The sequence below is a fragment of the Mustela nigripes genome, chromosome 8, assembly GCF_022355385.1.
Source record: "Mustela nigripes isolate SB6536 chromosome 8, MUSNIG.SB6536, whole genome shotgun sequence".
In the NCBI taxonomy this organism is placed as follows: domain Eukaryota; kingdom Metazoa; phylum Chordata; class Mammalia; order Carnivora; family Mustelidae; genus Mustela; species Mustela nigripes.
The window spans coordinates 26,875,369-26,903,141 of record NC_081564.1 but is presented as its reverse complement, the minus strand read 5'-3'; the positions used below and the strand labels follow the sequence as shown (position 1 = coordinate 26,903,141).

General features: G+C 51.2%; 2 protein-coding genes across 2 annotated transcripts in view; one reads left to right on the top strand and one right to left on the bottom strand.

The window, feature by feature from the left end:
* Positions 1–6,913, bottom strand: part of SNRPD3 (small nuclear ribonucleoprotein D3 polypeptide) — a 17,961-nt gene extending 11,048 nt beyond the window's left edge. Inside the window, exons 1-2 of the mRNA XM_059408946.1 lie at positions 6,823–6,913; positions 5,220–5,363 (exon numbers count right to left, since the gene is read on the bottom strand). Of these exons, the coding sequence (XP_059264929.1) occupies positions 5,220–5,345 (126 nt within the window). The 5' untranslated portion in view covers positions 5,346–5,363; positions 6,823–6,913. The remainder of the gene's footprint in view (positions 1–5,219; positions 5,364–6,822) is intronic.
* On the top strand, positions 6,219–21,313 carry GUCD1 (guanylyl cyclase domain containing 1). Its single transcript, XM_059409915.1, has 9 exons — positions 6,219–6,274; positions 6,860–6,884; positions 7,430–7,487; positions 7,767–8,042; positions 13,444–13,528; positions 14,353–14,518; positions 15,949–16,040; positions 17,888–18,129; positions 18,826–21,313. The coding sequence occupies exons 1-9, from the start codon at positions 6,219–6,221 to the stop codon at positions 18,915–18,917; spliced, it is 1,092 nt and encodes a 363-aa protein (XP_059265898.1). The 3' UTR covers positions 18,918–21,313.
* The last annotated feature ends 6,460 nt before the right edge of the window (positions 21,314–27,773 follow it).

The following is a 27,773-nucleotide window of genomic DNA, read 5'->3' as shown; positions in this document are numbered from 1 at the left end:
CTTGGGGCACCTGGATGGCTCAGTGGGTTAGGCCTCTGCCTTTGGCTCAAGTCATGATCCCAGGGTTCTGGGATCAAGCCCCGCATCAGGCTCTCAGCTCAGCAGGGAGCCTGCTTCCTCCTCTCTCTCTGCCTACTTGTGATTTATCAAATAAATAAGTCTTTAATTAAAAAAATTATGAGATGTCCTAAATATCTGAATACTGCTGAGCTGGGAGAACACTTCCAGCATTCGCTAAGACTCTACACAAGAACTTCCAGGGACACTTTACACTGGATACCCAATAAAATCCATAGCCATAAAAGCTGCCTCTGAAAGGTTAGAGAAATATAAACTAGTCTATTAAAATCAAAATAACGTGCTTATTTCTACTCATAATTCCTCACCTTAAAAGTCCTTTTTGGTTTTTAATATTTTACCAAATATTTGACTAGAAGTATTCTTTCTTAAGAAATATATATATTTTTTATTTTGAAGAAAATTCCCTTCATTCCCTCACGGACATTTAATAAAGATAGGATGCTTCAAAACCATGGTAAGCACACATAACCAACAACAGAAATTTCTCCATTTGGGGACCTCTGGTTTTAAATCATCCACACCCAGGCTGGGCAATAGATGGGATACACTCCTCCATCAGGTCCCATCTCTGCTACAAACACAAATCAGCTTAAAAAACCACTTGGAGAGGGACGCCTGGGTGGCTCAGTTGGTTAAGCAGCTGCCTTCGGCTCAGGTCATGATCCCGGCGTCCTGGGATCGAGTCCCACATCGGGCTCCTTGCTCCACGGGGAGCCTGCTTCTCCCTCTGACTCTGCCTGCCACTCTGTCTGCCTGTGCTCACCCTCGCCCTCCCCCTCTGACTAAAAAAAAAAAAAAAAAAAAAAAAAAAAAAAAAACCCACTGGGAGAGCCACAGAGGCCCTGCTCACCCCCCACACACAGAGCCCTTAGGAGACACTCTCAGAGCACTCACAGGGCTCTCTCACCTATAGATACCACCATAGCTGACAGCCCTGGCTAGCAGATTATGCTTGCCTTGCAGCTGTGTGGTACAGAGCAGAAGGACAAGACTCCCTGCTTTCCCAAACAAACCTCAGATGCAAAGAAGTATCTACACCTTCTGACCCTGTGAGCACCATCTCAAGGACCTCATCCTAAGATTAATTCTTGCAAAGATTACATCTGCACTGTCAAAAAAGGGCTGTGGTAACAGGCTACATTAAAAATACCAGATTCTCAGGGTGCCTGGGTGGCTCAGTGGGTTAAAGCCTCTGCCTTCAGCTCAAGTGATGATCCCAGGGTCTGGGGATCGAGCCCCGAATTGGGCTCTCCGCTCAGCGGGGAGCCTGCTTCCCCCTCTCTCTGCCTCTGCCTGCTTGTGATCTGTCAAATAAATAAATAAAATCTAAAAAACAAAAACAAAACAAAAACCCTATTCTCTCTGCCTGCTTCTCTCTCTGCCTCTGCCTACCACTCTGCCCACTTGTGCGCACACCTTTGCACATGCTCGCTCTGACAAATAAATAAATAAAACCTTTAAAAAATATCTGAGGAACCCCAAAAGGTGTATTTTGTATGGGGATGTTGATGACACTACCCAACAGACTAAGACTGTATACTTTTCATCAGGGCCCAGGGGAAAAATGTCTCCCACATCTGAATGCCAAGGAAAACCGAACAACTGGTATTTATCTTAAGGGCACTATGTACCTTAGAACTGCTGATCTCCCTCTGCCAATACTCTTTAAGTAGCTGAGAACAGAATATGCCTTTATTAAATGTACAGGGATTCAGGTTTACATTTCTGGTTACTAACTGCCTGCCTGGCTTCATTTTATAGTCTACACCAAGTTAACTGCACCATGACCTATCTGTCCATTTTTATCTTTCATATAGTTTTTTTAATGAATCACCTCTTTTTTTTTTTTTTTTTTACAAGTTTTATTTATTTATTTGAGAGAGAGCGAGCATGTGCACAGGTGGGCGGTGGGGGAGGCAGAGGGAGAAGCAAACTCCCCACTGAGCAGGGAACCTAATGCACGGTTTGATCCTAGGACCCTGAGATCATGATGTGAGCCAAAGGCAGACTCAACCAACTGAACCCCCCAGGTGCCCCCTACCTCTAACTCCTTTTGAAAGCAGAGTAAAAAATACTAGAATCCCAAGACACATTCCTAGGGTGAAAAAAAAAAAGTCCATGCCAATTGTGGCTGTGGCACGTTGGTGGTATAGTGGTGAGCACAGCTGCCTTCCAATTGTGGTTGTGGCAAGATGCTCTTACCTGTTTTCCAAATCTTTGTAGTGTGTGACCCACCACACTTTTGTAACAAAAAATGTTAGGGGTGCCTGCATGGCCGACTCTTGATTTCAGCTCAGATCATGATCTCAGGGTCATGACATCAAGCCCCGTGGGCTCCACACTCAGCTAGGAGTCTGCTTCAGGATTCTCTCTCTCCCTCTGCCCCTCCCCTCACTCTCTCCCACACATGCTTTCTAAAGTAAATAAATAAATCTTTAGGGGGAAAAAAAAAAACAAAGTTATTAAAAACCAACATCGAATGGCAAACACTAAATTCCAGCTGTCCTCTAGTCAAGGCTGGAAGTGCTAAGGGGATGCTTTCACTCCCAAAGGGCAGACTAACTGGAGCCAGAAAGGAACGAAAGCAGCAGGAACTGCAGGAGCCACTGGCCTTATGCATACTGGGGATGTGTGAATGAACTGTGCTGGGTTTACCAGAGTACATTCAGCTGTGCCTGCTGGTTTTTATTCAGTGAGCCAGGTTTAGGTAAAACCAGCAAAGCCTCAGCATCTGGGCATGGGCAGTGTTATGGGCTGAATCCTAACTTCATCTGTTGAAGTCTTAACCCCTCAGCATCTCAGAATGTGACCATATTTAGAGACTGGATCTTTACAGAGGTAACTGAGCCCTAATTCAATGTAACTTGTGTCCTTAGAAGAGATCAGGATACAGACCTACATAGAAGGAAAACCATGTGAAGACACAGGAAGGAGACAAACATCTATAAGCCAAGGAGAGAGGCCTAGAATAGATCCTTCATGCCCTGAGAAGAATTAACCCTGTGGCACCTTGATCTCAAACCTCTTCACCTCCAGAACTCTGAGGGAATAAATATACTTGTTTAAGCCACCCAGTGTGAAACTTTGTTATGACAGCCCTACCAGATTAACATAAGCAGGAAGTAAGTGACTGGCTCCCCCCCATCGGACATGCATTCACTCATTTATTCTGCACTATAATGCTGAGGTTGAGGTGTTATTTTTATTCCTGACTTAGAAAAGAGGGAACAAGAGGGTGAGGGAGATCCAAAGCTTGACCCAAGTCACGCAAGGTAGCAGGCTGCAACCCGATTCTAGATCGATCACCAGGCTGTGCGCTTTGCATCACACTAGCTAAATTTGAGAGACCACCAAGGTCATCTGCTCAGACACCCTCACAAAACAAATGGGCAGTCTGAGGCACCAGACACTCAGTAAGTTGTCCAAATAAATAGCTGAATAAACACATTAAAGTGCCTCACCCCCAGTTTTGCATTCTATTCACCAAAACAAAGTACCTTAAAATGGATGAGGATGCCTTAAGTCAGAGACCGGATCTATAACTGGGGTCCTCACAAAGACAAGGTAGGCAAAGCCCCACAGGACCTTTCGAAAGCCCAGTCCATCTACCTGTATGGCATCAACACTGAAGAGAGAAACCTGCAGTTACTAGACGTCTATTTCCCTGAGCCAGGGAACTGGCCCCACCCACTGGTCCACCTAGCAGGAAGATGATGTTCAAAGCTACAGAGCTGTCACAAGTAAATAAGTGAACCCTGCAGAGCAACAGATAAGACACCCGATCTGCAGTGTGATCTTAGAGAAGTCACCTTCCCTTTCTGACCTTCAGTTTTCTCACCTAGAAAACATTAACAGAAACTATATGTGAACATGCACTATGTGTGGTGTGAACTACTTGTTGCACATACATAACTAAACTGATCTGTAGAACAGCCCCAGCGTGTGGGTGTTATCCCCATCTCCAGAATGCACTGCTCGGATCTCCCCGCAAGGGTCATCCGGCTATGAGGCATGCAAGGAGCTGACAGTCTCCAGTTGTGACCTATGGGATCCATCACAGCATTCACTCTGAAGCCAGTCTCCCCAGGCTGCCAGCCAATGACTGATCACAATGGGGATCCGAGAGACAGGCCATTTCTGCCCCATAGTAGACTCTTCTAATGAGCAACTCCTGCTGGCTGATACTTCCTCAGAAACACACTGTTCTCTAAGGCTCTTCCCACTCAACCCGGTCTTTTCCTTCTCCTTTTCCCAGCACCAGACCAGTACAGATTGAAAGCTTTCCTAGCTACTCCTACTTCTTCTCCTTTATCCTTCATTATCATTTCCCCCAATAAATCTCTTGCACAATTCTGCATTGGCATATACGTCTCAGTGGACATAACACCATTCCCATTTTAGAAACAAGGAAACTAACGCGATTAACATGATCAAGGTCAGATGATTAGGATCCAAACCCACATCTCTGATTCTGAAGCACAAGCTCTTAATTGATGATTTAAAGAAAAAAGGAGAAAGTGTGCTGATACATCTTGCCAAAGCAATGCTCTACAAACTCTCCTGGTTATTAGCAAAACACAAAATAGTGTCACAGGAAGGGCACCGTATGAGGAAGCTGCTCCGATATTTGTTAATGGAAAGACATTCAGTAGATAGAAGTCTTTTAATCTTACTCTCCCTATTTTATGGATGACAAAACTATCACCAAATCTGCTTACCTCAAAAGGTAGTTGCTATAATCACATGCGACTCTTCCTCCAAGAAATATGGAAAATAAATATGGTACGTGAGTGGAAGATTCCACTAACTGCAGAGCAGTTACACAAACATGTAGGGGGCAAATGGAGAATGGTCTTGAACCTGACAGATTCTACCAAAGTTTACTTCTTTTAAACAAGTCCCCAAAATATGGAAGATGATTATAGGATGGAGAAAACAAAATTAGATATCCCAAACTTTAAATGGCTTTCATTTACGCCTACATCAGCAGCAACTGTAACAACAGCTGGCATACATTAGACATGCCAAAATAACTCTTCAAAGAGAAGAACTGCAAAAAGACCTCCAATTACTATCTTTCTCTGTTCCAAGACAGAGGCCCAAGCTTCCCCCATAACCTTATATGGAAAACAGGATACCTGGCAGTTCATGTTGTCCTCCGCCTCAATGAGTTTCCCACGATACACCTCACCAGTGTTTGTCTCACATGTCACGATGTGACCCTCGGCCTCATGTAGGACTTTAATCGGCACACCAATAGACATCTTGGCAGGAAAAGAGTTCTACAGTGAAAGAGAAAACAGTTAGTTCATCCTTCAGGGCCTAGGAAGTCATGTGGCACATATCATGCTTCCCTTAAGGCCTGACACTCCATAAAACTTAGTAAGAATGCCAAAACTGCTATTTTCCATGGGGGGGGGGGGGGGCTTAATCCCTACTTTGAGAAACTCATCTGGCAAATATATGCAAGATGTGGGATGGTAAAGAATAGTGGGGGGATGGGGGGCTGGCTAGAGAGAGAGGGAAAGCTAATGGGATGAGAAAAAAGTGCCTTCCATCTTCTTCCCTGCTACCATATGCCTCTTTAAATTCATCAAATAACCAGTATCCAATATTGTGTGTGTGTTGGGGGACAGGGGACTGAACTATACATACCACATGATGTACTTGCCAACCCATAGTTGTGGATGACACTACTTTTGAGAGCCCATGATATAGACTTGAGCTGCCCAATGCAGTAGCCACAATCCACCCATAACTATTTTAACTAAACTTAAAGTGAAATAAAATGAAAATTAAACATTCACTCCCTTAGTCACATCAGCCACATTTCAAGAGGTCAATGGCCTTGGGGTAGTGGCTGAAGTACTGGGCAATGCAGATATAGACCGAAGAATCCAGGCAAATCTAGAAGAGGCATGCATTTAATTTGACTCATTAAGTACCTACTGACCTACCTCCACTCCTTCAAGGATAAATAGAAAATGAAGTGTTCACAAAGGGACACCGTGCTATAAGCAGGAAATGCTTGGAGGAAAAGCATGATCACGGAAATCACCTGATTTCATGTAAATACAAGAAACAAGCAGTGGATTTCATATTCCCAGACGAGCAACGAATGAAGCCTGGAACACATCATGTGTGTCCAAAAAGAGGAAAAGAAACACGAGTTCGGGGAAGACCGGTTCTCTCGGTGAGGAAGTAGCGTTAGGAGTTTGGCTTTTATGCTGAAGATCGTGCGGAACGACTGCAGGATTATACGTAAGGAATGATCCAATAAAAAGGCAGCAGCACTTACAAACGGATCAAACAGGTTGTTTTTTTTTTTAACAGTTTAGAAGCAAGGAAACTTGATAAAGTTTCTGTAACAATACGGGAAGCATAAGAGGACGAATGCCTAAAAGGGGAATGGAGGCAGAGATGCAAACAACTTTGGAAAGGATTACCCGGAGAGAACTTGGGGGAAGGAGGCAGCCAGAAATGATTTCAAGACTACTGCCTGTATGTGAGGGAAAACGTGGTCTGGAGAGACAAGGAAAACAAAGAGCATGTACTTCGGGGAAAAGCTAATGAGAATTCACTTCCAGGCGCTAGTGAGGCAACGCAGACAGTTTGGGTGACCCGGGCTTCCCGCTCTTCTCCCTCCCCGAACCTCCCAGAGTTCCTCAGCAGCGCGTCCTTCTCCAGCCCTAGGCCCCTCACGCGTGCTTCGGGCCTACCCTCGCCTGCCCCGGGCCTCACCTCACCGGCTCCGGCCTACTCTCCCTTTCCGGTGCAGCGGCAACTCCAGCGACTGCAAAGGCGTGAGCCAAGCGAATGGCGGGTCTCGCGCTCCCAGAATACCACGCGTTCCCAAAATGCTGCGCGCAGGACCCGGCCCCTTCCTTTTCTTAGTGGTGAGCGCGGTCTTGCCTTTGCTGCCTTCTTATTCTTCCGGCTGGGAAACGTTGACTCCGCTCCGATAGTTCCGACCCCGGAAGAGAGAGCTGGTGACAGGGTCCAGGTGCCGCCGGAAACACTGATCCTCCGGCCGTCAAGGCGGGGGCGGGGGCCTCGCGTTTCCAAGCACCTAGCACCAGGGACAGGCTGGACGGCAAGGCGGGGATCTGGGGCTTGGGCCCGCGGATCGGGGGCAGCAGGCAGTGGGGCTGAGGGCCAGGACCTATCCTCACAATTTAACCTTTGGAACCCGGCACCACCAGGTAAGGGGTTATCCTCCTTAAGGCGAGGTATCTCACCGTCCGGAGAGAGAAAGAGGTTTAGAGTAGAGCGGGAGCAGGCCTACGGCCGTCCTTCAAAGAAGTCCGAGTACTGTTAGGTCTCCCGGAGCCCCGCGGTGTGCGGATAGGACCTGGCCTTAGGCCTGAGGGTGGCCGAGAAGTACCGCCAGGCAGAGACGGAGTTTGGTAAAGTGAAGAGTCTCTGGGGAACCAGTGCTGGTGGAAAGGCAGGGCTTCGGGGCCGCGCTCAGGCGAAGAGGCGGAGCTTCCGGGGAGCGGAGGCGCGAAAGGGCCTGCGCGTCTGCGCGAAGGGGAGGGCGGGGGAAGGGGTGGGGTTACCAGAAGCCGAGACTGCCAATGGCCAGGACTCGCTTAGATCCGGAGGCTGGGGGCCTCTAGGAATGGAAGTCTGGGGAATTGAAAGGGAGGGGCTTCTTCGAGACCCAGCGCGGGGTGGGGTTTAAGGAAGGGGCGGGGCCCCGAGCCGCAGCCTGGAAGGGGCGGGGCGGGGCTTGGGGCGGCCCTGCCGCCGCCTCCCCTTCTCCCTACCGCGCTGGCGGCGGCGGCGGCAGTGGCGGTGGCGGTGGCGGTGGCAGCGGAGGAGGAATCTGACACGCACCAGCCCGGCTCCCGCCCCAGTCGAAGCCGAAGCTGCAGCCGGCGCCGGGCCGGGGCCATGGGCGCCCCGCGTGGCCCGGGTCATGAGGACGGAGGAGGCAGCGGGGCCGCAGCTCGAGCCTGGTCAGTGTCTCCCCAGGGCCCGGCCCTCACCCCGGGGAACGAGGGGGACCCCGCCCTAGTGCAGGCAGGGTCCAGCCGCGCGACCTTGGGTCGACCGCTGCCACGGGCCGGACTGTCGATTTTTGAGCGATACCTGGCCAGGTATACACTCCCGCCTTGACTGCTCAACCCTCGGCCCGGGTCATTTGGGATTTACTGATAGTCCTAGGGCTGGGACCCCAGTCAGCTCCGAAGTCAGTGATGGTGGGAGGGTCCTGGTTGCGGGGCAAGGGCGGCACCTTCCCCAGAAGCGTAAAGTCCTGCTGGAGCGCCTTAGGAGATCCCACCTTGCTTCCGGGGAACTGTGGGGGAACTGAGGCCTAGAAGGACAGGGAACTGGCTGAGAGCATAGAGCAATGGATGTGCCCCTTACCCTGGCCTCCCAGACTTAGCATTTTGTCTTGGGTTCCTTCTGCCCCTAGGTGGCCTGAGTTCCTTTGGGGCAGAAACCAAGACTGACCTTCAGTGCCCTCGGCCTCAGTTTGCTTCTCTAGATGGGGGAGGGGGAAAGCAATGATTCTAGCTCTTAGGGTTGGTGAGAAAGAGAAAGTGCTAGTAAACTCTAAAGTGAGGTGCCAACTCATCAGAGAGATCAAGAGCAGGTGGGACCCCACCCCAAGACATCAGGGACCTTGGTGTCACGCCCAGGGAGTGGTCTCTTTTGTGAATATTGCAGATCATAGGGTCTGATGCTATCACGGGATTTACATACCTACTCTTCCAATTATCTAACTCTGTGATCTCGGACCAGACATTCGCCTTTCCTGAGTCCCAGTGAAGTAATAGCTCACATTCATAGGGAGCTTTCCATGAGCAGACACTGCACTGCTAAGTTGTTTACATGGGGTGCCTCATTAATCCTCATAAGGACCCTTTTGTAAAGTAGGTTACTTACCATTGTTACTTGCTGGAGCGCCTTTTGCACAGGAGCAGATAAAGTTAAAAGGAGTTAGGTATCCAGGGCCTGCCTTCTTTGACAACAGCTGCCAAATGAAGCCAGGCCAGGGCCTTACAGGCAGACCCTACATATAGGTGAGACAGTCACTTGGCTCCAGGCATCAACATCTGGCAGTAGTTCTGGGCAGTAGTTCTGGGCTTGGAAGGCCTTGCCTCTCCTTTTCAGCCCCCCACAGGAGTATCTCTGGATCCCTGTGAACTGACCTGCCCATGCCAAGATGGGATGGCCATGTGGAAGTGTTTAGCCTCACAGGGCCTCAAGATCAAGGGATTCTAGGATCAGGGCAAGAAGAGGAGGTGCAGCAGAGTTCACAAGGACCCTCAGGAGCAGCTGTCCTGTGCCACATTTACAGCTGGGAATAGGGAAAGGCACAGACAGAGTCAAAGCCTGGCCATCAAGATGACCCAGCTAGGGACGCCTGGGTGGCTCAGTTGGTTGGACGACTGCCTTCGGCTCAGGTCATGATCCCAGAGTCCCGGGATCGAGTCCCGCATCGGGCTCCCAGCTCCATGGGGAGTCTGCTTCTTCCTCTGACCTTCTCCTCGCTCATGCTCTCTCTCACTGTCTCTCTCTCTCAAATAAATAAATAAAATCTTTAAAAAAAAAAAAAGCAAAACTTAAAAAAAGAAAAAAAAAAAAAAGATGACCCAGCTAGCTGGTGCCAGAGCCCCGGCTGCAGAGTAAGGAGGGAGCCATGAACAGAGGGGCTATAGTTTGGTAGCTTAGGGGAGGGGTTAGGGCATTGTTGTGACAAGTAGGCCTGGGCACTGCACGGGATAAGGCCTTTTTGGAAAAACACCTTCCATGCATCAAGCATGTCTGAGTGCCTGCGCTGGTCCAAGGGCTTCGGCAAGGCACATACAACCCTGTCCCTGCCTGCCACTGAGATATTCTGTCTGTCCAGTGGGGAAGGCAGACATGATCCCCTGAAATACTCATATTGAAGGGCTCAGACAGAAAGAGACCAGAGCATTTGGCTGTTGGGAAATGGGAGACAACATTCCAGACTAAGGGATCTTGCAAGAGCAAAGGCTGGGGAGTAAACAACCCGTGTAGAGAGAAACAAAAAGACAGTTTTTGGCCACAGAGAAGGATTCTTCAAAAGGGAGGCATTTCATGATGAGAGAATAAATAGTACCTTGCATAGAGCTCTCTCTCCACTAAGCCCATTGGGGGGATTTATTTTAGCATATGAATCTGGAGGACAAGACCTGGGACTTAGTCATCTTTAGTGTCCCCAAACCATAGCACACATTGAGGGTGTAATAATTTTGTTTTTTTTTGTTTGTTTGTTTTGTTTTATTTTTTTAAAGATTTTATTTATTTATTTGATAGAGAGAAATCACAAGTAGATGGAGAGGCAGACAGAGAGAGAGAGGGGAAGCAGGCTCCCTGCTGAGCAGAGAGCCCAATGCGGGACTCGACCCCAGGACCCTGAGATCATGACCTGAGCCGAAGGCAGCGGCTTAACCCACTGAGCCACCCAGGTGCCCCATAATTTTGTTTCTTAAAAAAAAAATAGGCTCGTTTCTTCAAAGAAATGTTTGTTGAGTTACTGCTAAGCTTCAGATACTATGCATTGGCAGTAACAGTGAACAAGATTAGCAAATTCCCGGTCCTCAGGAAGCTTAGAATCTTGTGGGGAGACAGAGTAGCTCTGTTTTATTTTTCTCATTCATTTTGCCAAGTATTGTAAAGGTAACAACCAGGATGCTGGGAAGAGGGACCTTCTTCCCCCCCAAAGACATAGTCAGAAAAAAGCCTCTCAGAGGAGAAACATTTGAGCTGGGACCAATGACAAAAAGGGGCAGCCTCAAAAGCTGCAGGGGAAGAAAGTTCCAGACGGAGGCAGCTGTACGTACAGAGGGGTAGAATGAAGGCTGATGGTTTTCCCACAGTAACTGGAACTGAGTGAGTGAAGTGTAAGGGCCAAGGTGATGCTGGTGGGGCCTGGGTTGGGCAGGGCCCAGCAAATCATGGTGTGGAGTGACAACTTTATTCTAAAAGCAGTGGGAAACTGGGACTGGGATTTCTCTGGCTACTGGGTACAGATGGGAGAGGAGCTGGGGGTGGAATTTGGAACAGAGGATAGGCAGAAGTCAGGCTGGACAGAGCCCTCCGAACTGAATCCACAACCCTGGGAAGAGGCAACTGTGGGAAGGCCTTGAGTGATGGCCTGGGTTCCTTTTAGAGGCATCTGGGGTCAGGGAAAGGCGAGAACAAAGCCTCAGCCCAGTTGGGCTCAGGGCACCAGGGCCCTCTAGATGGAGGGCAGGGTTCACGTCAGCACATGCAATGCACTCTTGCCCCGGGTGCCCATAACACTCTGCAGGCTGCCATCTATGGTGGTCCATTTCATAGAGGAAGAAGCAGGCACAGAGAGGCCAAGTGCCTCTCCTCAAGTGACTCAGCTAGCAGATGGCCGGTGCTCACCCATGCCATCCTGCCATCTGCAGGCCCTGTTGCATGCCCTTGGAGGTGGGGAGTGGAGGGAGGAAGGCCAGCACAAGGCAGTGAAGAAACAGCTATAGGTCCCTGCGTGCTGGGAATGTATGACAGCTCCACAAGATACAAACAAGCTCCAAGCAAGGACCTTACCTGTGAACCGGAGAATGCACTCCAGCCTAGCAGAGCACAGATGAGGGAAAGGGCGTGGCCAGCCTGGGAGCAAAGCAGGCACTGGAAGTGGTAGCATCTGAGCCAGGCCTTGAAGGCTGGGGAGGGTTTAGACAAAGGAGAGTAGGAGCTTGGGACTCCATTCCAGGCAAGGCCCTGCCCAGACAAGGCCAGCAGGTTGAAAGGCCAAGACAGACATCAGGGCCCTTCTGGTTGCTGCCTGCAGTGGAAACCAGGCCTGGCATGGCAAGTTGGCTTCTGGGGCAGCTCTGCACAGCAAAAGCTGTGGATTCGAGAGAGACCCCAGAAACCCCCTCCCACCTCCCACCCACCCCCAAGATGCAGAAACAATGTGGGCTGGGTTTTCACATGCAGTGAGTGGTGATTGCTGAAGGGAGTCTCTCCCATTTTTTCAGACTCGAAACTGTCCAGATTCGTGGGATTCCAGAGTAGGAGGTTCTAGTAGGCCACGTTCCAGCTGGCCCCTGCTTTAGCACTTCATCGTATGCTGTTCCCCTCTGTCTTATGTTCCCTGACTCTCACTCTCTAAGGCACACCTCCCCCACCCCCCATTTTCCCAGCCTAGCCCTCTGTTTTTCTTTTACCCTTGCTTGTTTTTCCTGACCACCAGGACAGGAATCAGTTCTTGTCACTCACCACCACATCTTCAGTTCACATGCCAGGTGCTAGGCTCTTGGGAAATATTTGTTGATTGAATGACTGAATCAGACCAAAGTCCCCCACTCCAGAGATAGCCAGACTCAGTCTAGTGTGAGGTCAGTTGCTCAGCCCACAGCCAGGCTATGACAGAGCTGGGGCTAAAGCACCGAAGTCAGGCCCCTTCTGTTCCTCCACACTGTTTGGCAAGAACAGACCAAGAGAGGGGCGCCTGGGTGGCTCAGTGGGTTAAGCCGCTGCCTTTGGCTCAGGTCATGATCTCAGGGTCCTGGGATCGAGCCCCGCATTGGGCTCTCTGCTCAGCAGGGAGCCTGCTTCCTCCTCTCTCTCTGCCTGCCTCACTGCCTGCTTGTGATCTCTCTCTGTCAAATAAATAAAATCTCAAAAAAAAAAAAGAACAGACCAAGAGGTCACCTAGGTTAACATCGCACATACACAGATTACATGACAGTCTCCCTTCCTTTAACTGTGGACTTCACACTTTGGTGGCCCTGGGGGGCTTTGGAGTTGGGCAAATCTCCAGGGACCTCATGAATTCAGACATGAATATCTGCTAAGCATCTCCACGGGTCTGCCCTGTGCCAGCCTCCTTGGAGGTTCCACCAAAAAGAGTGTTCTCAGAGAGAGGCCTGTAGGGCTGGGAGTGCATGTAGTGGGGGGGCTAGGCATGATGGAGAAGTGACAGCCAAAGGCAGGAGTTAGGTCAGGCACCTGGGAGAGTTCAGGCAGAGGGACGAGGTGTGCAAGGTCCCTGGGGGATAAGGGATCATAGCAGGTGAAAAGGTTCTGCCTAGAGGTTGGCCCAGTGAGGACGAGGGGAGGTAAGAAGGCAGAGGGTGCTGGGGCAGCAACCATGAAGGCACGGTCCTAAGAGATATATGAACGAACCCACTGGAGGATTTTGTGTGGGGCTGACCTACTCTGACTGTGTTTGGGAGAGATTACTGCCATTGTAAGGAGAATGGGTTGGGGCACCTGAAAGGCTGTTTGCTGGCCCCTGAACAGCCCCTATAGGATCTGAGGCAGGAGCCAGTGACAGTGGCCTCAGTGGGGGGTGGCAGTGATAGGCACAATGTCAAGGGTCTGTGACCTCCCTGTGTTTCCTCATAGGAGACTTTGTGCAGCTGCCCGTGCCCATCATCCAGCAGCTCTACCACTGGGACTGCGGCCTGGCCTGCTCCAAGATGGTGCTGCGGTGAGTGGGCAGGCCTAGGTCCTCCCCATCCATACCATCTGCTCTGGCTGGAAGGAGAAACAGGGAGAGACCTGGGTGGGATTCATCATCCATATGGCTTTTCTTGGTTGGGCCTTACAGGAGGCCCAGCTTCCATCCAGACTTGGTTGCATCTACAAGAGCAGGCAAAAGGTGAACAAGGCCTTCCAGATGGTGGCTCTGGGGATAGCCAGAGAAGTTCTAGGTGCCTGGGCCTGGTCCACAGAGTGACCCCATCACTGGGACATGGGACTGTCCAACCTCAGGCTCCCGCAAGACTGTGTCACTAGGGAGCCTACTATTGAACTAAGGCTGTGTGAATATCACAGGAACCTTGATCATCAGAGCATAGAGTGCCGTAGCCATCTCCTTGTAGGAGACTTCAGGCAACTGCCAGGAACCCCAGAGTAACCTGTCCCTTACTTGTCTTATATCCTAGAAATCCAGGCCAGATAGTGTTCAGCAAAAGGGTTCCGTGCCTAATTCTTAGGAAACCACTGATGTGGTCCAAGCATCTCATCCTAGAAATGAAGCTAGTGAGACCAGAGAGGTTGGCAACTTACCCAAAGTTACACGACCTTCAGGAGATTCAAGAAGCAGAATCCTTGACTCCAGGGCCAACATGGTACCCCAGGCAGCGTCAGGTCATGCCCAAGAAGTAGATGATACAGGATTTCCTGATGAAGGATGGAATTTTCTGGGGAGTGGGAGTTCTTGATAGTGGCTATCTGGCCCCTTGGAGGAGGGTGACTCCAACCAGCTTCCCTGTGTAAGCAAGCCAACCTCAGCAGCCCGTCCACCCACAGGTACCTGGGCCCACTGGACGATGGTGAGTTTGAGAGTGCCCTGCGGGAGCTACGACTCACCAGGAGCATCTGGACCATTGACCTGGCCTATCTGATGCGCCACTTTGGCGTGCGGCACCGCTTCTGCACTCAGACCCTGGGCGTCGACAAGGGCTACAAGAACCAGGTAGGCAGCCAGTCACCAGGCCTTCACCCAGGTCCAGTAATCAAAAGAGGGTATGGTCGGGGCTGGGTGGCTCAGTGGGCTAAAGTCTCTGCCTTCGGCTCAGGTCATGATCCCAGGGTCCTGGCATCGAGCCCCACATCGGGCTCTCTGCTCAGCGGGGAGCCTGCTTCCCTTCCTCTCTCTGCCTGTCTTTCTGCCTACTTGTGATCTCTGTCTATCAAATAAATAAATAAATAAAAGTGGGGTATGGTCAAGGCCCGGACACCTGAGTGGACACACAAGTGCTCAGAGACCAGGGAAGAGCAGCAGACACGCTATGGGCAGGACTTTTGATCTAGCCAGTCTAGGTGACCTTGGGGTCCGGCCAGCTCAAAGCATCTGAGCAGTGAGATTCCTGCAGCCTGCCTTTGAGAGCACTGGGTGGTGTAGATAAGCATCTCAGGCTGCCTTTCTGCATCCTTCCCTCCTGTCATTCAGCGCCCAGGGCCTCGGAGAATGTCACTCTGACCTTACCCTGCCACCACTTGCCCATGTTCTTTCTTGTCATAGGGACAGATGGCTTCAAGCTGTCTAATTGGTATTCCGGAAGAAAAACTGAAAACTGACATGCCATCTTCCCTGTTTTTTTTCTTTTTGAAAAAGAAAATGATAGCCTCACCATGATACCAGTACACAACCCACTCCCCCACCCCGCCCCGCCCCAACCCCTGCCAACCGATATAGTTAGAGCCAGTCTTGCCTGCTGTAGAGCCACATGTTGGCCCAGGTTCCAAAACTTGGCAGAGCAGGGTCTCTGCTGGCCTCGTTGGCAAGAGGGTTCTCACATGGTAGCCGGGGCCAGTCAACCTCACTTTCCTTTGAATCTTCCAGGCCAGGGGAGGAAGGCTAATGGAGCTGGCTTGATCACTGTAGCTGCAAGGCAGAGAAAAGAGCCCAAGAGCAGGGTCTCTCCTGCCTCCCCCACAGACTGGGGCTCTAGCCCCCTGTAGTCCCCTACACCAAACCAAGTATGTTCCCTGGACCTCACCTTGCTAAGCCGAACTATGGAGGAGCATCTGGGTGGACTCAGCCACCCCCCTTTGCTCATTTACCACAGACTCCTGCTGGTGTCCACAGGAAACACAACCCAGGATGACCAGCCTTGCTGGGGGAGTGGAAGAGCTGACCTGAGCTTGGCTGCCTGCCCATCTCCTGAGTGTCATCCTTAGGCCTCTGTGTGGTCCTGTGTGCTTGGCCAGCCACCCTGCCGGTTCAAGACACACACTGCATTCTGCTCAGGCATGCCTCACGTGCCATCACGTGCCCCTAGCAGGCTGGGCTCCTCCCCTCATTCACCATCTTTTACTCCATCACGTGCCCTGTACTTCATCTAAATGGGGGTGAGGGCAGCCAGGACAGGTGGCCCCTCCAACCGGCCCTACTCTCTTTAGTCCTTCTACAGGAAGCACTTTGACTCAGAGGAGACCCGGGTGAATCAGCTATTTGCACAAGCCAAGGCCTGCAAGGTGCTTGTGGAAAAATGGTGAGCCTCCCCTCATTCTTCCTTGTGTGCTTGCTTCATCCACGTACTTACTGTCAGGCAGAACTGGGGTATCCTACCCAGGTGGCCAAGGGCATGGACTTGCCCTCCAGAGACTTAACTATTTCCATCCATAAAATGGGGACAAGTGGGAATACATGACCTACACAGTATACAAAACTGTAGCCTCGGATGGATCACAAGCATGGCCTGGAGGGACATGTGAACCAGACAGACTCTAGCCAGCCCTCAGGCTGCTTGCAGAATGGTAGCTTGAGACAGAACACAGGAACCCTTAATGAAATGGGGACAGTGTAAGGAACATGCAGGCAAAGTGATGGAGAGTGACAGAGGACAGCCCTTTGTGAAGGCTCTCTAGGGAGGCCTGGCCCTCAGATCTCCCCACAGACTGCCGTGACCTTATGTGGGTCTCCACTCTTACCTATACGTAAGAGCAGAATTTGGGCAGAACCTGGGAGTAACTTTCCCAGATGCTGATGACTTTCTTCTCTAGGCTCAGGCACATCAGCTTAGATCCCTACTGGGCTACCCTAGACCACTCTTCTCAGGTCTCCCTGTTCTTGAATGACTTCTGTTTTCATTGTTAACATAATGTTACCACACAATAGGTAGTTTGGAAAACAGAAGTCTCCACGCATCTATCCACTGCATGAGCACATGCTGGGAGGGAAGCCACCAAATGTTCATTTAGTGGCACATGCCACTTGCTGGCTAGTTGAGTGGGAAGCTGGTGCTGTCCCTGTTCATCCAGTGAAGAAACTGAGGATGGGAAGAATAGTTTGAGCTGCCCAACATCACCGCCGGCCGCTCGGCCATGCTGTGATCCAAACCGGACACTCCGCACCCAGTTAATTCCATGGAGCACAGTGCTTTTCCTTCTGGCCCAGGCCCCTGCTTTTTCCCTGTAGTTGAAATCCTGTGCTGCTACATACCGTTGGGAACTCAGCCAGGTATTTCATTTCAAAGGCCAAATGGAAAAATGGCATGTTTCCCCGGGCTGAGGCAACCGAACCAAACTGCCACATGACTCGGCTGTGGGCTGGAGTTGGGCCAAGCCACGTCGTGCTCATGCTGCCACTCCTGCGGAGTCTATGGAGGACAGAGGCCCCTAGCCTAGGGGACCCTCCCCACTGACAGCCCCTTGCTCGTTCTGGATTCTTAGTTTGAAGGATTTTTAGGGTACTGCCTTCTGTGGGGCATTGAATAGGGCAGTGCCTATGAGTCTGCCACAGGGAGCAGCCAGCTCTGCCAAATTGGGGATCCCCCCAGAAGCTGACCTGCCCCATTCCTGGACAATTCCTTTTGCCTTAGGAGACTTCAAGAAAAAAAAAAAAAAAAGAAAAGAAAACCAGTCCTTTCAAAGAAACGTGGTTTTGAAACTGACAAAGCCACACTTGGCTCAGATTTGGGGGATTAAATTGGACCCACAACTTCCAATGCAAACCGCATGTGATTTAGGGTAACTGTCCAAGGAAGGTGCTCAGCAGGAAAAAAAAGAATTCACCAGCCAGGCTGGGAGGTGAGGTCCCATGTGCTGCTTCAGTGGCCTCTTCCTGCCACCCTTGGAAGGACCTGACCGGGCCGGCTTGTCCTTGGGCACACTCAGAGTCCTCCTACCCGCCGCCCCCACACCCCGGCACTAGTGCCATGCTTAATCCTGGGCTGAGCCCAGGCCACAGGGACAAAGTAGGATGTCTCCCTCCCTGCAAGGAGCTCAGGAAGTGGGGAAGATGAGCCGTGCCCCCAAGCTCTGTGATCCAAGCAGGGGTCCACTTGAGAGGTGGGGAATGGGGCCCAGCAACCCTGGCTGACCCTTCTCCTGCCCACAGCACAGTGAGTGTGCAGGACATCCAGGAGCACTTGGCACAGGGCCACGTGGCCATTGTGCTGGTGAACTCTGGGGTACTACACTGCGACCTCTGCTCCAGTCCGGTCAAGTACTGCTGCTTCGCCCCCAGTGGCCACCGCTGCTGCTGCCGGAGCCCCGACTACCAGGGCCACTTCATCGTGCTGCGTGGCTACAACCGGGCCACCGGCTGCATCTTCTACAACAATCCAGCCTATGCCGACCGTGAGTGCTGGGTGGGTAGGGACAGCGGGGAAGCGGGTGGCAGGCTGCATTCACCATCCCGTCCTGTGACTCCTCCGCACTCCCTCGCTGCCTTCCCTGCAAAGCCTCTGCTCCTCCTGGGCTTCTATAATCTGCTGCTCCTCTGGCCATGCACAGACCAACCATAGACCTGAGGCCGGGCCGGCCTCCATGCCCCGGTCATTGCCACACCAGCTCAGGCCATCTGTCCTTCCCACACCACCAGCCCTGCACCACTGCCCAGGGCCCACCTCAGTCTTACTCTGCGGTTTCCTCCCCCCACCCCCCATCTCCCTCCTTCCAACCTTCCCAGGACAGCCAGCAAGCACACTCATCAGAAAGGGAAGTCTGCCCAGTCCCAGCTCCAGCTCCAGGGGCAGCAAGGGCTCCCACTGCCCTGACTCCAGCAGACTTAGCCCATGTGTCTTCAAGCTGTTTGTTCCCCTCTGGGTCTCACCTCCTTCATCTGCTAAACTGAGGGAGGGTCAGAGAATGAGTTCATGAAGGCTAAAATAGGCAAGGAAGGCTTCCTATGGGTGGAAAATGAGTGGCAAAGGGTGGCCAAGCAGGTGGGACACAGTCAGACCTCCCTCAGCTCCCCTGGGTGTCACTGAGGCAGGTATAACCTCCCCCACCCGCAACCCTCTGACCCCACTCTGCCCTTCCTGTCCCCAGCAGGAATGTGCAGCACCAGCATCAGTAACTTCGAGGAAGCCAGAACCAGTTATGGCACAGATGAGGATATCCTCTTTGTCTACTTGGACAGCTGACAGCAGGAGGCTGGTGTGACCAGGCCCTCACACCCTGCCCCGCCCTAGCCGGGCCAACTCAGGAGGCCTTGGCCCAGGCCCCAAGCTGCTGGGGATTGGATGCGGAGCTGCAGCCTCGGCCCATGTGACAAAGCCCCAGAGAGTTCTTGGAGCCCGAGGCTTGCATGCTTTGTCTGCCAGCATCGTGCCTGGCGTCGTGCCACTTACCCTGTGCACCTGCTGGTTGCTGGAGGCATCTCCAGAGCATCTGAGTAGAGCTTCCCCCAGGATCCCAAACCTGACTTGAACAGTGCCCAGGGGACTTCCAGCCCTGTGGGTGCTCTTCTTGCCTGCAAACCAGACCCAGGGCAGGGGAGAACCTGAGTTCGTCTCGCCACAGACCTGGGGCTTGAGCCCAGAAGATGCCACTTGTCAGGATGGTGTCCATGTATTTGGAGACCATGTAGCCAACCCGCCTATCCACCAGAAGTACTATGGACCTCCTTGTGCCCTTTGGTGGATGCCGCCACTCCCTCCCGCCTCCCAGTGGACCCGCATTCCTGTGGCTGGTGGCGAGGCCTCTGGGCTTCTGGGCTCTGGAGAGGGCTGGGCCTCAGGCTGAAAGGACCCCTCACCCCTCACCCCTCAGCCTCCAGGTACTACAGCACTGTAGATTGGAGGGCCATCTGGGCCGTAGACGGGGCCCTGGTTCTTGCTAGCTGTCAGTGCAGAGCATACTCCAAGAACGCCTGACCCAGAGGGCCAGGTGCAGCTGCCTGGGTCCCAAAGGACTCTCCCCAACCTGTGAGCCCTACTGACACTAGCCTAAGCCTGACAGTGCCCATTCTCTGGGTGTGGGGAGCCCCAAGCCTCATAGGCCTGGGTGCTGGGGTATGCTGGGGCCTGTACTCCTGAGGCAATGGTGGGAGACAGTCTGTGGCCTGCTACCCATCCTGATATTCATGCTGGGACCTTTTGCACCGAATGTTGGGTCTCTTCTGTCCTCACAGAGAGGGGTGGTACCTGCCCAGGGTCACATAGCACAGCACGAAACATAGACTAGAGCTGTTTCCTTCTTTTTCTTTCTTTCTTTTTTTTTTTTTTTCTTTCTTGTAGGGGTAGGGGGTGGTTTGGTTTTTTTGAGATTTAAGTTTTTCACTTATGGGGAGTGAGAGTCCCTCTCAAGTAAGACAATAATAGCAAGATTGCAGGTACTTTGGAACCGCTGACACCTCTCTGCACAGAGCAGATCAGCCAGCCCAAGTTGTCTTTCAAAGAGAAAAGGACTCAACGGCTGGCGGGCTGAGTGCCAGAGCCCCCCAGCTTACAGACAAAATCTGGCCATCAGTCTGGGGAGAGTTTGCCCAGGACTATGGTGGGGTTGGGTCTTGAATCCAGGTCTGCACCAGAAAACTAAGGGAACTGGCTCATTCCCAAAGGGGCCAAGAATACCCACCCCTCATGAGCTGTTCCTGGTAAAGGAGCAGGGCTGCCCCCCTGTGTCTTGGTCCTCTGTTGCCCAAGGCATGATGTCATGGCAGGTGCTATGCCTCTGGCCTGCAAACCCTGTTCATCATCTGTTCCCCCAAGCTGGCTGATGCCTCCCCACCATGGCTTCTCTGAGGTATGGCGGTGGGCTCTGCTCACAAGGGCTGTCGGACCACTCAGCTGTATTGCTCCTCAACACCAGATTCAGCCTTTGGCCCCAAGGGTGGTGCTGTTAGCTGCTTAGCCAACAGGTTAGCCCCCCTGGTTTCAGAGACGAGCAGTGTCTTCAGACTGGCCTTCTCTCTTTTGCCTTAATGTTGGTGGCCCAGGATCCCAGGGAGCTCTGGTTGCATGCCCAGGAAGACCATGTGTGGCAGCCGTGGGGTTTGGGCCTCATTCAGGAAGGATCTGGCTAAAATTGTGAGAATAGACGCATCAAGGAAAAAGCAATGAGGAAGTGAAGCTTCAGATGATGGGTGGGGCTTCGCCGGGAGCAGCCAGCCCAGAGAGCAGTCACAGCGCCTCAGTCCTTCATGCGAGACATGTGGAAAATGCTCAGTCCCTGGGCAGGCCACAAGTTAGAGGTCACCTGTCTGGAAGATTAACAAGAAAGCTACCTGTGCCTCAGATGGTGCCATCTGCCCGGGAGGATCATGGGTGGGACGTGAAGGCGTTCTCGCACACGTTATGGAAACAAGGCTGGAGAATCCAGATTTCAGGAACCAGTGCCCATAGCATGTGGCTCCTGTGACCCCAGTCCACATGCTGGGGGCCCAGCGAAACCACACTGGACAGTTGGTTTTGTTCACTCCAGCCACACAGGGACAAAAGGGATCTTTTGCATTGCAGAGATTTTCTACATATATATATATATATTTTTTGTTTGTAATGAGCCATTCTCAATAAACATTCTCACTGCAAAATCATGGCAGCACTCCGGCCCACCTTTGTGAATTCTCGTTTCCCTCCCAAATTCTCAGCTTAAGCATGTGCCACTCTAGGTCCTTGACCTGCCAGACCAGGTTTTAGCTGGGACTAGAATCCTGTTTACTGCTTTTCAGTTCGGCCTCCCTCATGCTTGCACAGGGCTGAGGTAGGCAGTACTGGAGTTGGAAGGGCCACAGAAATGAGCTGGATGGCTTGAAGAGGGCATGGAGGGCACACAGCCTTGGGCAGGAGGAGGTCCGGAGGGGGGTGCAGAATCGAGTGAGGGTGCAGTGGGGGCCCACAGGAGGCAATAGAGTGGGGAATCCTGCTGCCAGAACTCCAGTCCTCCCTGTGCCTCCACCCCCAACCAGCAGCTCCCCTTAGTTGCTCGTTATTGGGCTCGTCTAGTGTTACATTTGATAAGAATTCTACTTCTGAAAAAGGAAGTGTTTGGAAATCCTGCCTTATCCGGCAGCCTCAGACGTGCCCCAGGTCCCGCAGGGAGCTGACAGAGCCAGAGCTGGCTTCTTGGGTAGGGTCCCAGTCTCTGGCCTCTGTTCTCATTGACTGACTGCTGCTCTGCTCCTCCCCAAGCCCCACACTGTAGGGATATTTTTGGAGTTGCGACTGAGATCTTAGACCCCTCTCCAAGCTGGCAAGCAGCCCTACAGACATGCCTTCAATCCGGGTGTTGGCCCACTGAGGCGGGGGCGCCCTGCTAGAGTGTGCCAGGCAGCCTAGCAGGTGTTCTAGCTACGTGCCTAACCAACAATGCTTGCCCCTCTCTGCACTTTAGCGGGAGCCTTCTGCCCCTCCTAGGGGAAGAGGCCCCCATTCCGAATGGGCATACTGTCGTTGGGACAAGCATGGGAAAGTTTGGTTTGGGGCCTCTCAGCGGCCCCGAATTATATATTGAATATAATTATGGGAGGCAAAAGGGCGATGCAGGACATGTTGAAATAGGAGGGCCAAATGTGGGTGAGGTCTGGAGTACTGGGCGGAGTCGGCTGCCCAGCACATGCCGGGTGAGGAGAGCAGAGGTGGAGGATTTCTGGGAGGGGTCCCACTGGGAGCCAATGGGCCAGGGCAGAAGGGAGAGCTGGGTGCAGCCGGACAGATGCAGAAAGAGGGAGAAAACAAGCACCCAGTAGAAGCCACAGCCTTTCAATAAGCTAGTCTCAGAAGTGCCATCCTATCATTTCTACAATACTCTATTTAGATGTTTAGACTGCATCTAAAATACACTGGGGATTCTACACAGGATACATCAGGAGGCAAGGACCACTGGACGTCTGGTGGCTACGTTTTTTAAATCTCAAAATTTTTTGAAATCTCAGAACAGAGCTGGGAAACACCCCCAGAGACATCTTGTCTAGCACATCCCGAGGCATGCCCTTCAGAATACCCTCAGAACAGTGAGAAGCTCTGTATCATGGGGTGCCCTGGTCAGGTCAGTTGGGCAAACACTGCATGCTACAGTCCCCTCTGGGGGATTTAAGATGTGCAGAAAGGCTCTATGTTATCCTACAGCAAGGGGACCCCCTTCGTTTAGGGTTTCCCCAAATCCCTTAGCCATAGCTGTTCTTTTGTAATACTGTTATTCTGTGAAATATGCTGACACTGGGGTAACCATTGATCTAGTCCAAGGTGGAGAGTGCAGCACAGAGAGGGGGGCAACTGGCCCAAAGTCATCGCTCAGTGAGCTACAGACAGAGCTAAACCCCAGTCCACCATTGCTGCTTTCCCAACCCTCAGCCCAGACTACAGTCAGAAGTAAACTTGGTGGCCCTGTAGGTCCAGTCCATGCCAAAAGAGCCAGGAAGTGGACTCTGAGTTCTGGAGCTAGAGATAGGCTGCCACAGGCCTCTGGGGTTCTCCTTCCCAGGTAGAAAGCCTGGCATGTGGCCCCAATATTCTGGAAGAGCACAGATCCTGCACTCCCTGCTGACTTGCCTCAAGCTACACTAGAGCGCACATCATGGATTTGCCCTACCCTTCAGCATCAGAACAGAATTGAGAAAACCAGGAAGATACAGGTCCCAGGGGCCAAGGGATGGGACCAGCATGGACTTAAGTATTCATGGGAAAACCTCAGTGCCAGGAAATGGAGGCTAAGACTCCCATGGGCCCAGAGTAGTGGTCTCTCCAGTGACATCTCCATCCTCCCCATCCCCCGCCCCCTCATATCTCCCTCCTCTGTGTCTCTCTCTGGCTGCCTGCCCTGACATGCATCCGGACCACTGCTTCCTGAGGATCTGCCCCCAGCCCCTGGGTTTCCCCCAGCCCCAGGGGATCTGTTGAGTCAGTCTCCCCAAGCTATTCGGAGTCCCTTGATTTATAAGGGTTTGATGTCCACAGCTCACAACAGACGTTCTATACCTCTCACCTGCCAAAGCCCTTTCTTTCCTCAAGCTCTGGTCAGTGTCACCCCTTTTAAAGGAGTACCTTTTTCTGCACCCCTCAGCCACGTGGTTCTGTCTACCTGTCTCCACTACTGTAGCCCCTGGCCCTTGACACCTAGTAGATGCTTGATAAGGTATGTCAATGACTGGTCAAGGGCAGATCTTTAACGATGCCTGTTTTACTGGCTTTCTTGTACTTTTCAGAATCAGAGGTCACCATTCGGGGAAGGTTGCATTTGAACCTATGATGTTATGCAGAATTCAGCAGACACTCTCTCTTATAAGGATGAGTGGGAGGATGAACCCCCACCAACTAGGGGCTATATTTCTGCATATCTCATGAGCAGAGGCACTATTTTGAACCAACTTCTTAGGAATGTTTGTAAAGCAAGTAGTCTGGGAAGACGTGGAGTGTCTCCCTTCAGAGCCACAGACAGGCAGATATATTGCCCATTATAAAAGATTTGGGGGGGGCGCCTGGGTGGCTCAGTGGGTTAAAGCCCCTGCCTTCGGCTCGGGTCATGATCCCAGGGTCCTGGGATCGAGTTCCGCATCGGGCTCTCTGCTCAGTGGGAAGCCTGCTTCCCTCTCTCTCTCTCTCTCTCTGCCTGCCTCTCTGCCTACTTGTAATCCCTCTCCCTCTGTCAAATAAATAAATATTTTTTAAAAATTAAAAAAAATAAAAGATTTGGGTTCTTTCAACGCAGGGTTCCTCTCCTACAACACAGCCCATTGCGTCCCTTGCTCTCTTGGGAACTGGGACTTGGAGAATCTGCAAGAAAATGAGGAACTCTGACCACTGCTCCTGCTGTAATAAACTGTCCTTTGCTCTGTCTGATCCAGGAATGTTGTCTTCGACTAGCACCCATGAAACTGTGACAGGCCAACTTGAAAATAAGGCCCTGCATGGATCTTGACGGTCCTAGCACCAAGGGGATGCTCACAGAGACATCGTTTTCTGGAAGATGAATGAGGGCCTCACAAGCCAGTTAATGGGAAGTCCATGAGAGGCAGCCGCAAACCTTATTCCCCAACTTGCATGGCAATCGAATGATAAATAGTCCTTCACTCTATTGCCTGTTAGTGAAAAAGAATTGGGGAGGGGGCTGAAGACTTAGTCCCTGGAAGTAGGTCCCAGGACAGTTAGCTGGATGGTGCAATAGTTTTTGCTAACTTCCCAGGGGCAGTAGGCATCCTGTACCATCTGGTGGTCAGTTTCATGTCTGCCCCATTGTAACAACTAGTAGTAAGTCTGGTCCTGGGTGGGCAGTTGGTTGTGACCACTTTTAAACAAATAGTTACAGAGATGTAGACCTACATGGAGCCTGAAGGGCAGGAGATTCAAAACAGCTGTGGGAGGAAAGCAGGTGGATCACTGGAACCTTGGCCAGTTTCCTTGAGCAATGAGGGATTGGAGCGTGTAGTACTTGCCAAGGAGGAATTGCACAGTTGGCCCTCTGCCGGCTCAACATTTCTTGCCTTCTCTTATGCCAGCCTTAACTCCACTAGGAGACAAATGTAAGAGGTCCAGAGTTTTTTTTTGCAGTGGGTTTAGGCTGCTGAAAAGAGCTTTAGTCCTCTTAGAGAGACTCCCACGAGACAACGAGACAAATTCCCATAGAAAGTCACAGAAGGGGGCGCCTGGGTGGCTCAGTGGGTTGGGCCGCTGCCTTCGGCTCAGGTCGTGATCTCGGGGTCCTGGGATCGAGTCCCGCATCGGGCTCTCTTCTCGGCGGGGAGCCTGCTTCCCTCTCTCTCTCTCTCTCTCTCTGCCTGCCTCTCCGACTACTTGTGATTTCTCTCTGTCAAATAAATAAAAAAAATCTTTAAAAAAAAAAAAAAAAAAGAAAGTCACAGAAGTACCGACCAGTATTTGGGTTCTAACCTCCAATTCGTTTTGCAGTGCTGACGAAGGTAGCTGATAATGAGAAATGGGTCCAACACAGGAAAGTCTCCTCCAGAATCAACTTAAGAAAAGGTCTCTGAGCCTACCTTCTTCACACCTTCCTGGTCCACACTCTCATACAGCAGTTTGGAATTGGGGCTTCAGACTTGATGATACCTGGGCATGTTGCTTCTTTCTTTGTCCTAAGAGTAACTCCAGGCCAGCCTGGTTGCCACATGTTCTAAAGTGACAGCCCGGGGGCACCTGGGTGGCTCAGTCCATTAAGCGTTCAACTCTTGATATGGCTCAATCATGATCTCAAGGTTGTGAGATTTGGGCCCCCCGCTGGGCATAGGCTACTTAAGATTTTCTCTCTCTCTCTCTCTCTCTGTCTCTCTGTCTCCCCCTCTCCCTCTGCTCCTTCCTCTGCTCACATGTTCTCACTCATTCTCTCCCTTAAATAAATAAATAAATCTTAATAAATAAATAAATAAATAAATAAATAAATAAAGTGACAGCCCAGCTAAAAGGAGACCTAGGACTTCAAATTTGAATTTGGTTCACGCACTTGGATTCTCTTGTTGGAGTGACATGGGGGTAGGTCATAAGAACAATGAGCACTTGAGTGAGTACATTGCTTGCTGAGACCCCATATGGTGGCCCGAGTAGGAGGAGGTTGGGAATTCGTGCATTTTGTCAAAATGCCCTTGTTCCTCTTGCCCCTGGCCCTTCCAAACAAAGGCTAGGGGTTTAAGAAAGGGGTAACAAGGGCTGGGGGTTGTGGGGGAGAGGAGGGGATGTTTCAGCTTTTGGAATTCACAATGACTTTGGAGGAAGAAGAGCAACTTTGACAGCTAGATAGGGAAAAGCTCAGGTTCTAGGAACTAGGCAGGGAGGAGCACTAATCATTAAAGATCTTTGTCTTTCATAATTGCTTCTGGAGCCTTCATTATGAAAAAATGCTCCAGTGTGGCCCACCCAGACTTTTGTAAGCATGTTAAATAGAACTGATTGCAGGCATTTGCTTTCTTCCTAACCAGATGGCTTTAACCACAGCTTGATCACCATTCCCATTAACCTTACCAGAAGACTGTTGCAAACACAACTCAGGGATGTCCTTGGATCCTGCATCTCCCAGGAAAACAACCACAAGACTGCCAGATGTCTTCCCAACCCCTATCCCCATGGAATTCATTCAGCCATTCTGTGAAGACAAATGTCACCCAGCTGGTGGCAGGGGCAAACAGGATAGATTGGCCTGACTACCCTCCGGCAGTCCTTCTAAAAACAAGCATCAGATTCAATTATGCAAACTAACTAGGAAACCAAAGGCCTACCAGCTGGTCAGGAGGCCACACCATAAATGTTATGAACTTGTGCCCTGATATAGGTCCTACTTGAGGGACCCCAGTATTTGCAAAGAGCACTTTCTAGGGGCACCACATGTGCCCTGATGACTATTCTTGTATGGAAGCCAAGCAGTAACCTGCCAACTTCCTCCAGAATAGTGTCTTGCATTTTCATGCTGGTCATGGGCCGGAATCCATGGAATTACTGCCAAGTCCAATGTCATGAAGATTTCTCTCTGTGTTTTCTTTTTAGGAATTGTATAGTGTTAGCTCTTACACTTGGGACTTTGTTCCATTACACTGGTTAACCAATACCACCAGTAGATCAGGTCACCCACAGACAATGGTGATCTCGCTAAAATGAGGTAGCCTTAGTTACTCAGGGGAGCTTTGTGAACCAGTGACTTACTCATTATTTATGTGTCCTCTGTGGGAAGATATCTCCATCATGGTCATCATCTGATTAGAAAAGATGATCCAACATTTGCCCCTGATTTTAGCCAAAGCAATCAGGGTTTTTCCTTCCATCTTGGCACTAGAGGGCATTTCAGGTCAGTGTTAGATCACTGGCTAAGTTGGTATAGATAATAGACTTGCCTAGACTTCCCTGTGGACCCAGGTGAAGATTGGGCAGCATCTAATATATCCTGCCATACCCGGATTAATGGCCTAGGCAAAGTGGAAAGGTCAATATTTGAGACCACCACTTGACTTTCTAAGGTAGACCTTTATGGTTCATGGGATTTGGCCATCCTGTTTGGTTGAGGATCCTGGAAAGTAAGACTGAGGTTAATTTTCAGGTTGGCTCATTCTGCTCCTTGAAGTT

What these genes read in the sequence shown, in the direction of transcription:
- GUCD1 (XM_059409915.1), top strand. Translation starts at nt 6,219, where the DNA reads ATGTGTGTCCAAAAAGAGGAAAAGAAACACGAGTTCGGGGAAGACCGG. An exon ending in GGGGCCGCAGCTCGAGCCTG is followed by an intron (nt 8,043 to 13,443) that starts GTCAGTGTCTCC and finishes GTTTCCTCATAG; the next exon opens with GAGACTTTGTGCAGCTGCCC. An exon ending in ACAAGGGCTACAAGAACCAG is followed by an intron (nt 14,519 to 15,948) that starts GTAGGCAGCCAG and finishes TACTCTCTTTAG; the next exon opens with TCCTTCTACAGGAAGCACTT.